The 17,486-nt window shown below is 37.6% G+C and overlaps 1 protein-coding gene across 1 annotated transcript in view; it reads right to left on the reverse strand.

The window, feature by feature from the left end:
- sema6ba (sema domain, transmembrane domain (TM), and cytoplasmic domain, (semaphorin) 6Ba) overlaps window positions 1-17,486 on the reverse strand; it is a gene marked incomplete at its 5' end in the record, with an annotated part of 55,224 nt that overhangs the window by 30,899 nt on the left and 6,839 nt on the right. The window contains 5 exons of the mRNA XM_081373441.1: window positions 327-544; window positions 2,089-2,177; window positions 4,308-4,427; window positions 4,746-4,836; window positions 6,839-6,937. Of these exons, the coding sequence (XP_081229567.1) occupies window positions 327-544; window positions 2,089-2,177; window positions 4,308-4,427; window positions 4,746-4,836; window positions 6,839-6,937 (617 nt within the window). The remainder of the gene's footprint in view (window positions 1-326; window positions 545-2,088; window positions 2,178-4,307; window positions 4,428-4,745; window positions 4,837-6,838; window positions 6,938-17,486) is intronic.

A 17,486-nucleotide genomic window follows, 5' to 3' on the forward strand; every position in this document is an offset into this window, starting at 1 on the left:
GCCCTAATTAGAAAATACATACATACATTTCACAAGATTTTAGTGTGAAATATGGCCCAGACATGTTCTTGAGAAATTCACCTTTACAGTGCTTTACAAATAACCGGAAAAATCTTGGAAAGGAAACTGATAAGACAATAAATGGTGCCAATATGATTTGAGGAAATAACCTTCTCAAAGGTTTTTGTCCTTATTTGCATCAGGGCTGTTGAATCACATTACTGTCTCATCTGCATTCATCATTCACACACACAGATCGTTCCACTATACTGCAAATGATCCCACCATACCCTTTAATATTCATCCTGTATGATGAGCGTGTGTACCTGTTTGAGGGTGTTGAAAAGACCCCCAGTATGACGTCTCTGCCCTGCATGCGTATGATGGGGCTGGTGGACTGCAGCAGGTTGAAGTAGAAGTGCGAGTCTCCGGGAATTGAGCAGTTCAGACGAGCTTTCAGAAACGACGTCCACTGGCGCTCTAACACACGCTGAGAGCCGCCCAAATCACCTTTACACACACGTGCCACGCGAGACACCATCACCTAACGCATACACAAACACATTCAAAAATAAAACACATCAGTTTTTACTCCACACAACCTCTATTCAGTGCCAGAATCAAAGTGACTATTCACTGGAGAACTGCTTTTCAACCTAACACTTCAATCTTGAGAATTTAGTCTTTTGACAATAATGGAAAAACTTAAAGGGGCGATTTTCTGCACTACTGTAGCATTTTTCTTCTCCCCCAGAACTCCACTCATAATGTCAATAAAGGCGTTTTGTGCCAAAAGCAGTCATCATTTAGTTTTACTCAACCATTTTTCAAGCTCTCTCTGACACTTTGCAACTGGACCTTTACACCGTACCTTTAATACAGTATGTAAATGACCTAGGTTATGATTGGCTGAGCTCTGAGTACAGGGCGGGGCACTATTAAGTTCCTGAATACTGAATTGCCTTTTCATGGGCAGTCATATGTTAATTTGACCTTACAACCTTGATTAATTATGCATTATTACTAATTAATCAGCCTAGTTTCAATAAATGGTAAGGGTGGACTGGGAATGGAGGGGGGGGGGGGGGGCTAACATGTTAACGCCTTTAGTTAACATGAACTAACAATGAAAAATACTTCTAAGGCATTTAACAATCTTAGTTAATTTTAATTTCAACATTTACTAATACATTATTAAAATCAGAATTTGTATTGGTAATATTATTCAATGAACCTGAACTAACATGAACTAACAATCAATAGTTGTATTTTTATTAGCTAACGTTAACAAAGATGGTAAATAATTGTTTGTTCATTATTAGTTAATAGTAGTAAATGCATTAACTAACCTTAACTAATGGGACTTTATTGGAAAGTGTAAGCTCACTGAATTCTGCACTCTCGTCTTAATTGTACAATGAATCTGTTATTTACATTGTGTTTACAGTACACTTTGTTGGTTATAATGAAAGGATTCGCATTGAACCAAACAAAACCTATGTGTTTTCAGGGGTGTTATGCTGATTCTGACTAACTTACTGACTAGCACCTCTGATAGGCCATGATTTACAATGATCAACGCCTGTAAAAACACGCTGTAAATAGAAACCTTTGACGCTCAGAGAGCGCTCAAACAAACACGAACGAGGGTGTTTAAAAGCAGCGTCTATCACCGGTACATTGGACAACCCTATTTACATTGTTACGAAAGATTTCCATTTCAAATAAATGATTAATCAAAGAATCCTGAAAAAATCATAGTTTAAAAATTAAGCAGCACAACAGCTTTCAACATTGATAATTATAAGGCATTTTTCTTGAGCAGCAAATCATCATATTAGAATGATTTCTGAAGGATCATGTGACACTGAAGACTGGAGTAATAATGCTGAAAATTCAGCTTTGCCATCGAAGGTATAAAGTACAATTTAATATATATTCAAAAAAGTTATTTGAAATTGTAATAATATTTGACAATATTATACTGTATTAATACGGTATTTGTTGATCAAAGTAAGCTAACTTCTTTCAAAATCCCAAACTTTTGAACGACATGTGTAATTGTCCAGCTGTATCTTTCTTTCTCACCTTCTCCAGGTAGTTGAACTCCATGGCCATCTCCCTGAAGAAGAAGTAGATATGAGGTCCCCATTCCACGGCACTCACAAAATAAGGCTCTGCAAGACACACACAAACGCAGGCTTTCATTTAACAGTCTGAGGGTGTCCTATGGAGAAATTGAAGCTCAAATAAGTAAACACTCATCAGTCATTATAAAGACATTTAATCTGAACAAACAACATATGCACAGTCCCAGAGGGAGGCAGGGAGAGAAAGAGATATACAGCGAGAGAACGGCACAAACACAAGTGAATGAGGCAGAGATAGTCCTCATAAAACATGCATGTCCTCTTAAATAAAGCAAAGAGAGTGAAGAGAGGACATTCGGAGGTCTTGGCCTCACCTCTCTCTCTCTCTCCTTGAGCAGAATGCGTTTCATAAAGCAGACGCAGGTCTTTATGCCTCAAAACGGGATGTCGGTCTCACTCCCTGAATGATTCTTTTATAGATATATTCATCTCATAGCTCTCCAACATTCAAAGTTCAAACAGAGAGCTCAAAATGATACACACATCCACCTATTCTCGCCTGAATGAGAAAGCACCGTGCAGTTTCCTGTTTTTACAAGGTCTCGCATATTTGTGAAAAACAAGCCAGGTAAAAAAAATAAAAAAATAATAATAATTCCCATTTGGTTTTGTTAGCACTCTCTGTGTGTCTGGTGTGAAATCACACTCAAAATTCAGTGTTGTGAACTGCTTCCAGAAACTATTTTAAAACCCACAAAACAAAACCCCACTTCAAACCGACAGGTATTGCAGAGCGACAAAGAAGCAATCCTTTTTATTAAACAATTCCTGAAACAACTTCAAAGGAATAATCCAGGTTAAGTGCCGCTTCTGCTCCATTGACAGTTTATGTGAGCGTTTGCACAGAAAAACAGTTTGACTTGCTGTATCACTAAAAATTTTTTTTTTCAAATATAGTGTTAACACTGTCATGACCAACTAAACAAGTCAACCCAGTTACTTTCGCTCTTTATTCGTGTGAAGGTACCAGGAGGGGACATGTGGGACGTGATATAACTAAGAATGGGTCAAGATGGTCAACTAGTCATCTAGATGCCAATGTTCCTATTATAATGCTTAACAGGTGTCTGGTTTTTGTGGATAGTTTTTTTGTAATCAAAAGTTATTTTGCTTATTTCTTTGTTGATTATCTGTCAGTTGTCCTATTGAAAGGCCATATTTAATGTCCATATATCACAATGCATCGTGTCTAGTTAGTAGACATGAAACAGCCTAATTATACAGAGTTTCTTTAAAATAGTCAAACAGACTATCCACAAAACACTGTTGAAATGGAGCTGAGCTTTTATAACTCAACCAACAGGAACTGTACAGTACTTAAGTCCATGCAACTTAAAAAGTTCACTTCAAAGGGACAATTTAGTCCAATTAGTCCAAGGGACATCCAATAAAATATGGGAGTGTTCTTTATTGTGGCAGATAAAAGCACTGAAAAGCCCTGATTGTTAGTGCATTAAGCATGATAAAACATAATTTCTGTTCTTTTTTTTTAAAACTGAGGGGTGAATATACAGCATATAGTTCAGTCAAAAAACTCTAGAGGGACGCAGGCTGACAATCTGCAAGCAATCACATATACCACATGGCACGAGCTGATTGGCCACTGCTGATCCTGCAGCCAATGAGATTCCTTTCATTTAAATAGTCTGGTTCATTGTTTGCTGCAAGCTAGTCCTGTAGCGTATCAGAGTAAACATCCAGCTCCACCTGCCTAGATCTGCTCCGGGATTTATGGATGTATCTATTAACAGTAGCATATCCATATTGCTCTGCAGCAGCAGCAGTAATCAGACCAAATACATTAACACTGCCATATTCAATAACATGCTAAAACTATTCAGTGGGTTGTCATCATTTAATTAAGAAAAATAAATTATATATGAAGAGTTCAGATGCAAAAGTGCCATCTGAAATTTTCTTCTAGAATTATCATTTTTATCAAGCTCGTATATTTAAGTTCAGTAATTTCACTTAAATGACTATTAATAGGTAATTTGCATTGCCATTTACTGTAAGTGAAATTACTGAACTTAAATATACGAGCTTGATAAAAATTATCATTCCAAAAGAAAATTTCAGATGGCACTAAGAGACTTTTGCATCTGAACTCTTCATATACACACACATATATATATATATATATATATGAAACCTTACCTCTGAACCATTTGGAATCATGCTTGATTGTGCGCAGGGCCGGACTCTCTCCAAGACTGCGGTAAATGACAGCATCGATGGCCAGGAAGTCAGTAACTGTCCCTGTGAACAAGCTGCCCTCTGGGGTCAAAGGGCAAAGGTCAGTGGTCAATAACCAGAAGTGAGCATCGACATTGTGCCATGATGATATATGCGGCAAAGCGTTCGAAAAGTCCTTGAGCATAACGATGTTAGGAATAGGTGGTTAAACACATTTATGGAGGCAAATTAAAACAGCTATAAATGAGGCGATATTAAATATTATTAGGTTGTGTATCTACTGGGTGTACGGCTGTCATCATCACAGATTAAAGGGTGATAAAAAAAATCAGTGCATTATGTGAATAATGTGAGGTTAGAGGTTTGAGTCATTACATGGACAGAAATGTGTGCTGTTACCTGCAAACAGAGCCACATTAGCGTGTTTGGGATCATACGGACATCGGGCCATTCCGCTGATGGGCTCGCCGACCAATTCCAGAGTGTCTCTCTGAACAAACACACACACACTCTTTGTGAGGACGGGATATGACACTCTCTGAGAGGATGATAGCTGTTATAAACCACACATATCTCCAAACACATTCACAAGTGCTGCTATCATTTCAACACGCTTCCAGCAACAGCGGAGAGTGTGAGTGAGCGTGTGCGTGTGTGAGAGAGATGGACCCTTCAAACGCAACCTGTCAAAAACCCAAAAACCTGTCTCCAGAAGAGTTTTCTCAATTTTATATTTAACAATAAATCAGTATGACTTTCATTTCATTCGAAATATACTGTAAAAACAAAGACTATAACTATAACCACTATGTGGCCTGAAAATTTCACCCCAAAATCCAAAGAAAAAAGAAAAGAAAATACATTGCATTAAAGCTACACTTTGTAGGATTTTCTCCCATCTAGCGGTGAAATTGTTTATGACTACCAACTGAATATTACTTTCTAGCCCCTCCCATTCCGAGGGCGTTTTAACTCCTACGGTGGCCGTATTGTGAGTAATCTCCCCCTCGCATTCATCACGGTGCCACTGCGTGTAAAAACGCGAAAGACGAAGCTTGAATTTCCAGGTATGTCCCTCTATGGCTAATGTATTTTCAAGATGGAGGCGCAACACGGCTGCCGCCATTCGATCAACTCGCTCGTATGTATTCTAAATGGCAGATTCTACGCTTACGAGAATACTAATTACACATTAATTACACATTAATGAGCACATATCATTTTGAAAGAAAAAAATGTTTTTTTGCTAAGAATCAACTTAAAAAAGTACACAGTGTAGCTTTAAGAAAATGAAGCATTAATTACCAAATGATTAACTGAATATTTGGTAACACTTTACAATAAGGTACTATTAGTTAACGTTAGTTAAAACATTATACTTTCCAGAACCATTAACTTTCCATTAACTTTATTTTAGCTAAAACATTAACTAACAATGAACAATTCAATAGTTAAAAAAGTTCAATGTTAGCTGAGGTTTATTAAATAATATTAACAATCTTAAATAACATTAATGTTACCAAAAGTGGTGACCAAAGTCATTATCTCTCTAAAGAAAATAAATTATTTGGTCATTAATGTTTAATTTTCTTAATGCAAAACACATTTTTTTAACATTTGATTTTGGGGTGACATATAATTCAGACATGTTCCTGACAGATTCAGCCACAAAACCACTCACACTTTCGATTCAACGCTTAAAATGAACATAATTTCCTCTGAACTCTTCGCTGTAATTTTGTGCAACCATTTATTGAGTTTTAATAATTAAGTCAATTGCACTTCCATCAATGTTGATCCTCTTTCATTAGTGTTAAATCCATGGGTCCTAATGAGCTGATTATTTTTAATGATTCAGTGGAACTGATTCACAAAGCTTTTTTAATGACTGGACTGTAAGAGAAAAAAATGTTAAGTAGGTGAGTGACAGAATATGCAAATTAACTTGTAAAGTCTTGCACTGCTACGAAGTTGACTAGCAATGGGAATAACAAGAAATGTAATGGTACTGATTTATCAAAGATTCCATTAACAAATATTATTCTTTTAGTACTTAAAAAATAACTGGTTCTATATACAGTGTACACACTATACACTATACGCTCTAAAAAAAGATTTCATGTTTATATGCAACTTGCTATTTCTTTGTCATTAATAGTAGCAATTTCTGAAAATTGGTTCTACACCTTTTTTCAGTGTATTTAAATAATCAAAATATATTTTTTTTTCATGAGCTCAAGATTTGAGTCAGCTTGATTAATTAAAAAAAGAATCAGCATATAGCTGAAATCTCACATTGTACATACATACATATACATATATAGAAGCTCAAAATTAAAACAGCTCCTGTAGAAATTCTTCTACATATTTTAGGAAGAACAGAACTGGATCTCGTTATGTTTGTGTAATATTACTCTTTACATGCTCTACATGTTTGCTGAGGGTAAACACAGGGGAGACAGTGAAGTCTGCAGGCACTGAGGAACACTCACCGTGTAATTGGCACACAGCGGGTTGAAAGCATTCGTCCCGCACACGAACAGCCCTCCATCATGGCTCAACAGCACCTTAATATAATTACGACACTCCTCCTGAGGTAAACAGAGAGAGATAGAACAATTTACTCTTGTTTATACTATTATATATTGTGGCAAGCAGGGCGGGGCCGAGAGCTGTGGGAGCGGAGTGCCAATGAGCGTCACCTGCGCCACACCGGTCTCGAGTCCCACGGAGGAACTCCGGAAGGATAAAAGGTGACAGTGCAAGACAATAGAGGAGTTGGTACTTTATTTTAGTTTATGTGGCAGTCTCCGTGAGGGGCTCTGGTTCCCGCCTCTTTCTTCCCTTATCAACAAACCTTGTTACAATATTCATTCAAGTTGTAAAATTTGTTGATTGCTTATGTTGTTTAAAATATAATACAATACAATACAATATTTTACCATGGTAGCGAATGAGTGCCATATTTTTATACTATAGTATTTTCACTATATTTTCCTAGGTACTTTATAGGATTCACATGATACATGTGATTTGTGGTATTATGATTCCATGTCTGATGTACCATGTAATAAATTAAAGTAAAATAATATATAATATAAAATACAATACAATACAATCAAATAAATAAACAAAATATTTTAATAGAATTTAATTTTAATAAATAAAATATATTAATATTTATTAACATTACTTGTATTTTTTATTTGCCCTGTTGTCCTTTTTATTAATATTGCTAATAGAGTAGGCTTCAAAGGTCCGAGAGTTTTGGAAATAAACTAAAAGCTTTGGGATTAAAACTGAAAGAAAGAGAGAGCGAGAGTTTGCATAATTATGTTATCTCAATATGCATAAACACAATAAAAATGACTATTCCTATTAATTATTGTGTGGAACAGCGGAAATGATTTCAAACTCTGTGTATTTGTTTTGCCGGGCTGATCTTCTTTGAATAACAATGACTTAGCAGCATTTGACTTTCATGTCATTTAACAAAGTCATCTGAATACTAATTAAAATTTGAGTGAAGGAGAGAGACAAACAAAAATATAGTGTGTGCGTGTGTGTAATGGGTCAGACATGAAATAGGGTAAGATGGACAAAAGAATAAGGCTGTAAATATTTACACAGCTTCACAAGTCATTTTCCCCCAGACATCATTATTTTGAGAGCTGTGTTTGTTTTTGAAGACAGACACTAGATAAGAAGGTCCCAGCTCGCAGCTCCGTCACAGAGCCCACACAGTGGGCATCACCCTATAACAGCGTTTTTCAGTTTTTCAGGGCAAGGACCCCATGAAGCAGGGACCCCCGATACAAAACGTGTCAAACAAAGCTACATATTAAGCATAGGCTAGCCTTTGATATTAATAGAAACTAACCATATTATGATCAAACATAAGTTATATAATGTTAAGACAATAGATCAGAACTATGTACATTGTTGTTGTTGCACATGCATCACTCTGTCTAATACTTTCATTGTGAAAATTAAGATTTATGCATCATAATAAACAACACGTTGCGATACAAATTCCAATTCATTAGCTGTTTGCAGTTGCAAATTATTTTAATGGATTTGCAGTCATACATTTTTATTTTATTAATCAGATGGTCAACTAAACATTTACCTGAAATTTAGCTACAAGTTTATTAAAAATTAACATTTTAATTTTACTGTCAGGTGGACAATTAAGAATCAAATCAATACATTAATGAGTGTGGGTTAAAGTGCAGATGTAATTTCCACCAAAACAAGAACAGCAATGTAGTAAGACATTTAACATTATTTACAAGTCATTACTTACACCAATAATTTGAATGGAATTAAAAAAAATATAATGATATGAATATTTTTTCTAGTAATCTATTAGTCTGCATTTACATTGTGCGTTTCTATTTTGACATGCCATACTTCTGTCCTTTGCTAGTATCACTAAGTCAGTTGCATTTTCGAGAGTGAATCCTGCATTTATGTAAATATGTCACTTCCGAAACTTTGCAGCATGTAATAGGCCATCATTCCTCTGAGCAGCTTGAAAAACAATACTTTTATTTAATAGATTATTATATATATATAATCTCACTTTACAATCACTACAATGCTGTCACTCATCTCAGTTCACAATCTCACAATGTTCCAAAAAATCAATAAAGTTGTCTACACACACTGCATAATGAATATCATGTCTTTGTTAATGAGAGGTTTCGCGAGAGCGAGCAGAACTCAGCACTTGAACAAAAACTCCGGCGTTTGAGTGGCGAGTGGATTTTGATTGGCCATCGCATTCAAGAGATCAACAAGCATGTCTGTGATTGGCTACATTTCTCACCGCTGCAAAAAACACGCTGTAAATAGGAACATTTCACGTTCTCAAGCTAATAATATATTATTACAGTATCAACTGAGGGTGCTCTTGTTTTCTTTTCAGGGTGCTTATATTTAAATTTGACTTTTGTGATGTTTTTAACCATGTTTTATTTTTTTTTAACAAAAAATGATTTGTGATCGAACATTAATTGAAGGACCCCCTGCAGTACCGCTGCGGACCCCCGGTTGAAGACCCTTTCCCTATAACATAAAATTTTCTCTTGGTTTTTACATTGTATTTGGACAGTAGCTGGACTTGAATGCATCATGACGTGAGTCCAGCTATAAAAGCAGTCCTACTGGATAACCAGCTGCGAACACTCATGAATCAGGAATGTCTTTGTTCCCTGACGGACATCAATGGAACGTTTTGAAGTGGTTTTGTGTATTTTGCTGAAACCACTGCATGTGGGCCCCAATGTGCAGCTCCACCATAGGACCCATTCACCACTCTGCCCATTGAGTTTGGCTGGGCCCCCTGGTGGAGCTGAAACCCGAGGGGGCCGACACTGAGGTCAGGCTCTTTGAGGTGATTAGCAGGACTGCCAAGGTTCTATGTGTTGTTACAGATGCAAGTCCACCGTGTGTGTTTGCACAAGAGATGTAGATCTAAGTGTCGTTACAAATGCATTCAAGCTGCACACAGCGTTAAACACACACTCCCTATTGATAGATCAACTTACAGCATGTGTGAGCATGTGTTTGAATAGAAGAACAGACAGAGATCTTTTCATTTTTGATAAGCTGAAGAGTGTGTGTCTGAGCATATAAAATGACAACCTTTCACCTCTTTTTACGTGAGTATTTCCACCTGGATGCTGTGAAAGATTGAGGTATTGAGGTGCTCTAACATTCCCGCATCAACAATGCCAGTTTTTTCCCTTTGTGTGTTTTTCTTGGTGATCATCAGGAGACAATGCAAAAACAGTGGCAAAATTAGGCAACAATTTGCCCATAATTACCCACCAATTAGAAGAAAATCCAGCTGATCTTCACCCAAAGGGGCCGTTTACACGACACTGTTTTCAACTGAAAGCCTTCTATGCATTTTGGCCAGGCATTCATTTACACGACAACAGCGTTTTGGGGGCCTGAAAATGCATACTTTTGAAAACGGGTTTCATAGTGCACATTTTTGAAAACGATACAGTTATTGCCTCCATTTAAACTAAAAAAAATTGACGAATGTGTGAAAAAGGTGACGCCATGCATGTGAATTACGTGATCAGTCTAAAGGCGCACAGTGTTTCTTTACAAAGTGACATCGCCAACTACTGGCCTAGCAGTAAAATACAGCATTTTTTTTTTAAGTTTTTACCAATGTGAATCAACAATGAATTTAACTTCTGTAATTTGACATTTTATCTTGTTTGGATTGTAAGAGGCTATTGCTATTTTACATACGGCGACTAGTAAAGCCAGGCTCAGACTACAAGAGTTTCAGGCCGATTTATGCCCGGTTTACCCATCCCAGTATTTGGAGATAAAAACCGTGTCCAGGTCATTGGTCGGTTCCAATGTTCTGCCCAGATTATCTGATAATGTGAGGCATTTATATCAGACACATGTTTGATATTGAGGATTTTAAATCAGGATGACTATGATTACATCAGTACTTCCACAATAGCCAATGAGAGACAAGTCTACAAGGAGACGGAAGTGATGGAACTTTTAAAAAAAGGCGACCGCGAAACATCAAGCAGCTCTATGGGTCCAGTGGACAACGGAGATGGAGGAACAGCTGGTCGAAATGTGGCAACACCACGGCTGCCGTTATAATGTCTCCTCGTTTAATGTCTACAGCAAGTTGCTTCGGCACAGTATCCATTTTGTTTGCATCCGTTTCCCCGTGAGATCACGTCAGGTGATTATCTGGCATGATTATCTTAAGAAGATCTTGTAATGTGTGATGCGCCACGATTTTTAATTCTTGTAGTGTGTGCAGGTTTGAGATTTGAAAGAATAAATGTGCGTGATGCAACCAGATTTCACAATCGGTTAAGATTTAAAAACTCCTGTAGTCTGAGACCATCTTAAGTAACTATTACGCATACTTCACTTTAGGGATCATACTTGAGTCTGTAACTTTTCCTGCACTATCTGTGCTATGGATCTGATACATTGTGCAGCTTGCAGAGGAGAGGTGTACCATTACAGACATTGTTTTATCTTGTGAGTGATAAAACAGGCAAAAAATACTGACCCAAGCCATATCTACAATACGGTTACCGTGATTTTGCCAAGTAGGACATCCTGGATAAACATATTTTCTTGATCCTGACTGAAAATGTTGTCCTAACCCTACCCCTAAACCTAATCCTATCCACAAGTTATCCTTAAAATCAGAGGGAAATTATAATAAATAACACTGATGTAGAAGCACCTAACCCTGATTGTCAACCTAAACTTGACATAAACTGTAAACTTGTCCCTCAAATCTGATTGGTTGATTGTAATGTTGCTCCAGGATCAAAAAAAGATGTTGATCCAGGAACATAGATGAAGGTACTTGGTGAAATCACGTTCACCATCTTGGGCCATCACTCCAAGCAACCACCCATGAAAGCTCTAAAAACCACTCAGAATGTCACAGAAACTCCCTCACATTTACAAAATAAACATATAGTTGATTAATATTATATTTCCCTGCCCACAAGGCCTTGGTTACATCAGCAGGAAAGGAACTCTGCTTTAGATGCTGAGAACATTGATGAAAACTAGATCAAATTAAAAAATTTAATAAATGTCTTTAGCACCATCTATTCCTGTCAGGACTCACAATAAACATACAGCCGAACGTGAGCAAAACGGCCCAGCTGTGTGAGTGCGCTGTAAACTCTCTGCAGGGGAGGGGAGATCTTACGTTCCGCTTCATAAACTGTAAAATTGAATTCATCAGAGATGCAGGATTGCGAGCGGGTCGATCCGTACGCCCGTCAGAAGTGTAAAAAGCAGGTTTCGCTCTGGGGAAGAGCACATTTGCTTCAGGTCTCTGTGAAACACCATCAAGAAAGTGTCAAGATTTATTCTTCAGATTAGAGCGTGCGACATGGCAGTATACGTTCTCGCACCCTAGCAGACTCCACTCCTTTCTACTCTGATCAAAGTCGGTCTTCTCCTCCCTTACTCTCCTGCTTTTCTTCTCACCGTCCTCACTCTCCACCACTCCTTGTTCTCTCTCTGCATGTCTCCGTTCACTCCCGTTCCTCCCACTCAAATTGCTTTTCCGCTTCTTTCTGCACCAAAATCACTCAGTAAGGCAGAGGTTCCCAGACTGTTATGTCAGCCGAACCTCTGAGATGTAAGCAGCGCTATTACACATCTTCTGAAAGGGCACAAAATCTTCGGATCCAAACACAGGCAAAAAAGTGGCAGAAACAAGCGAATGCTTTTATCGCTTGTTTCTGCTCCTTTTTTGCCTGTGTTTGGATCCGAAGATTCTGTACCAGAAGATGTGTAATAGAGCTGCTTACATCTCAGAGGTTCGGCTGACAGCTTATCTATGAATTGAAAAAAATTAAAAAAATTCAGCTTTTTGTTAAAAATTTAGCTTTTTTATGAAAATTACCCATATTCAAATGTTGATAAAAAGAGTGTATTAAGCTAGAATAAAACATTTGTTATTGTTGTTGTTGTTTAAAAGCAGAGGCTCTGTTAAGTTAGTTAATATTTCAATTATTCAATGACATATTCACAGCTCTCTGGTAATCAATTAATTGTCAAATGACATGCAAATATTACATATCTATTTTTAGCAAGTGCTTTAGTTGATATTTGAAATGAACAAACATACCGCTCCCTTCATTCCTCTGAGCTTTTCTCTTTTTTAATGTCTCTCAACCATCTCTCTTTCTACAGTCTTTTTTCAAATCTCCCTCTTGCTCACTCTCTCTCCTGCCCTATCATGAGTGGACACGCCCCTAACTGCTGATTGGCCACAAGTGTGTTGTGCTGCTTGGTCTGCTTTCAACAGCGTTCTCAGAAATCGCTTACTGCCCCTTTAAGATATGGATAACTGCACATTCAGTGCTTAGACAGTCTCGTCTCTCTGAAATATATGCAAGAGAGAAATCACAAATTACATCATATTAAGCATGAAATGTGCAACTTTTAAAATAGCAATTGTGAATGTTTATTCACAGTGTATTCAGATTGTTGCGACTATATTTTTAAGAGCTGAAAATTAGATAAAATTTCACTGCATGCAAAAATCCAAAGGGTTCACATACTTAGCTTTATAGCTCCCTGCAACGCATTTGTCTCAACTTTATTACTCATAAGACATTTTAGGCAAAACATCTGTGACAAAATTCAATGAAACCCATGAAGTGCCTTGAGCTGTAAAATAGCAATATCTGAGCAATAAAATTTTCTCCAGGGCTGAACAAAAAGATATTCAGTGAATCCTTCATGATGGAATCCCATTGCTCATTTTCATTCAGAACGACCAAATACAGTTCTCTTCCTGCAGTGCCCTTCAAGCGAGTAAAAACGGCAATTGTAACACGTCGAGACACTCGAGAGGCAGTGTGTGTCTTTTATGTCTTTCTCTCTCTCTCTCTCACACACACACACACACACACACACACACACACACACACACACACGCACGCATGCACGCACGCACGTACACACACAGGAGTGTGGAGACAGGTATCACAGGAGACAGATGTGATCTTGTTGTAGTTACAATGTTGTTGCTGTAGAAATCTGTTTATCTTGTGCTTCATAAAAGCCAATCAAAGCAAGCCGAGAGACAGCCAAATGCAATAATTCAACTCATGCATCTGAAGACCCTTCATATGAATTATAAATGATCAATTTATCTACCTCTGAAGATGTTATTGTGGTTTAATGCACCACTGTCAACACTACGTTGAAACTGTTTTGATTGGATTTGAACTGGTCTCTTTGGCCACGTTCACACAGCAGCAGAATACGGTTGTCAGTCCTTAATACCATTACATTCACACACAGTTTGTTTATGTACTGGAGTGACAACCGCATTCTATAACCAAACTTTTTTTTGTATTTTCAGGTCTCACAACCGCATTCTCTGAAAACGCGAGCTGTGTGAACGGAACCGGACTGGACGGGCCCTATTTTAACGTTCTAAGCGCATGGTCTAAAGCGAATCCACTTTTGCTAGTTTAACGCAGGGAAAATGGTTGGCGCACCCTGCGCATGGTCTAAAAGGATTGTCCCTAATTTCTTAATGAGTAATGGGTGTGTTTTGGGCATAACGTGCAATAAACCAATCAGAGTCTCATCTCCCATTCCCTTTAAAAGCCAGTTGCGCTCGCGCCATGGCAGATTGCTATTTAAATAGCGGAATTTGCAAGCGGAAAAAACTGAACGCTTCTCTAGCGAGGAAATGCATCTGCTTGTGCGCAAGGTTAAAGCACGCAAGCAAACCATTTAAGGGACAAAGTGTACGCGCGTTGTGGACCCGCCTGTAGGTGCACATTACTAACGCGCTCTTTAAATAACCAAAAAAATATTGTGCCATAGACCAGGTTTCAGTTGGTCAATAGCACAGTCTATTTCAGTTGCCTCAAAATAGAAATGCGCCTGAACACACATTGTTTTCAGACCAGCACACAAATGGGCGCAAATGCATTTGCTATTTAAACAACGTGGCGCAGAACGCGAAAATGATAACTGCGTCAGGCTGAAACTATCAAAAAACACGGTGCGGGAGAGCAGCTCTGCGAAGCAAAAAACTAGTGTCTACTGTGTGTTGCGGGTTTTTTTCTGTGTGGTTTCGATAACTAACATCGATCGAGATATGAGGGTTTTAGATCCAGTCACTGTTCTCCACCAGAGGATATTGAATTTCCTCCCTCATTATCAAATCATGTCAGCTTAAATCAAGTAGCAAGGCCACAATTACTAAAGGAACAAATGCTAGATCAGATCAAACATTTCATCTGACAGCACTTTCTAAAATCCATCTAATCTTATTCTAGAGCATATGAAATGCAAAAACAGGCTCCTGGATCAGCGGTCTGATATCAGTGGTGTGTGGAGGTGTGCGGTCAGATTTCTGACAGAAGGACAGGTAATTGGACTTGTTCCTCAAACTGAAGAGCTTCTGGCCTTTCTTGCTCCTTTTCTCTCCGTCTGCGCTAATATTCTGTCAATCTCACACAATTAGAGACGAATGCTGTGAAAAAACTGTTTATATGAGGTAATTAGTGATCACGAACAAAAAACAACACGGAAAGGGCAAGAAAGAAAAAGCAAGGAGGAGAGTGAATGAGACCCTGTTGCAGAAAGTGCCGGAGGCAGAGATTCGCAGGTGCGTGTTTGATGTCTCAGATTTCTGCGAACATGTGGGTGGGTGGCAGACAGGTCTAATTTGTAAGCTCCCTCTTGCCAAACAATAATCCTTGTCCAGGTTTGACACTCAGTCCCTTGAAGTTCTCTCCCCTGCAGTCATACACATCTATTAAAACGCCCTGGTTTGCGAAAGAGCGGGAAAGCAGGACTCCTACATTATGAAGGTGGGCAGAAGGCAGAAGGTAATTAGCCTCTGAAACCGAAGAATAAGAACAGGTTTATCACGAAAACATCAAAGAAAGACACAATCGCGTCTGGGACATGAGAACTGAACTCAGCCCAACTTCAGCTTAAAAAACAGACCTTCACAATCTCCTAAGTTAAAGAGAATAATAAACCAAGAGTTGAGGTGAACTATTTGGGCAGGATAGATCAAGGGATTTGGGGAAAAAACCTACATATTCTCAAAATCAACTAATTAGGCTGCAGAACACAGGGGTCTCGAGGTGCGATTCAAAAGCTGAAGTATTTTTCATTTCATGTTGTCTTAAAGGGATTGTTCACCCCAAAATAATGAGTTTCTTTGTTCTGTTGCACAAAAAAGATGATATTTTGAAGAATGTTGTTGGTAATCAAACAATTTCTGGTTCCCATTGGCTTCCCCATACTTTTATCATTCATGTCAATGGGGACCAACAACTGTTTAATTACCCATATTCTTCAAAATATCTTTTGTGTTCAACACGAACAAAGAAACTCATACAGGTTTAGAATAATTTGAGGGTGAGAAAATGACAGAATTTTTATTTTTGGGTGTACTATCCCACATTAAAAAAGGAATGAATGCAGAATGCAAAATCCAAAGATGTCTGAATTTGTGTGGCTATACAGCTATAAGGTCCGCTAAATTAATAAATGTAAATGTGAATGTATACTTTTTTAATATAATTAAACTACCCATGACTAAAAGGAGAGCATGATGCCATGCTGTTAAAATATACAGTATACTGTATATCACTAATCGACTTAAGGTTGCAAAATTTCGAATTGCGATTTTTCTGACTATAAAAATATGACTAAAATATGATTATAAAATAATGATAATCATTATTATTATTTCTAAATACAAATATTAAACAAAATAAGACATTTTACTGTTGTAATAATCACTGTAAAATAAAAAAATCAAGCATTTAAGAAAAATAATCTAATGTTTATTTTGTACGGTCTTGATTTCTTTATTTTCAAACCACCAAGCTTTTATTTTGGTGGAAAAAAAAAATGCAGAAATCCCTTAAACCTTATTTGCTGACAACAGTCAGTTTTTAAGCACTTCTCATCATAACAAGTAAGGGAAGATGGTTGGCACATGTTGCATTTCCAAATGCACATTATAATACTGATTTTGTTTTTTTAACATTTTTTTTATTATGCAGCCCCAAATCAACTAGTTGGTTGTTCGTCTTGAAAATAAAGGTTCCAAACGGTGTTGATTTCGCAGTGATGCCATAATAGAATAATTTTGGGTTGTCGTCAGAACTTTTAAGTGAACCGTTCTTAAAGGGGTCATCGGATGTAAAATTCACTTTTTTATTGTGTTTGCATATAAATGTGTCTTTGCAGTGTGTGAACACAACCACCATATAATGAAAAAAATTCATTAACACTCTCAATAATCAAGCCGTTTGGATTTTCTGAGCAATATGACATCATACATGCTGATGCTCCACCCAATTTTAAGGGTGTTGTGTCATCATGATCTATCCCTTAACAGATCCTGTGCGACAAAGGCTATGTTTCCTAATAATGTGGCAAAACACCTTCTTAAAATCATCTTAACTTCTGTCATTCATTGTGTAATGACTGAGTAACACCTGTTTTTACCAAACCAGCATGTCGATCGCTCATTATTGAGCTTCTTAAGTGAGCTGCTGCAGGAGCTGTCAGGTCCAAATGTGCTGAATAAAAGACAAAACTGTTTCCAATGGA

The sequence above is a fragment of the Scardinius erythrophthalmus genome (assembly GCF_964197995.2).
Source record: "Scardinius erythrophthalmus genome assembly, chromosome: 9".
Lineage (NCBI taxonomy): Eukaryota > Metazoa > Chordata > Actinopteri > Cypriniformes > Leuciscidae > Scardinius > Scardinius erythrophthalmus.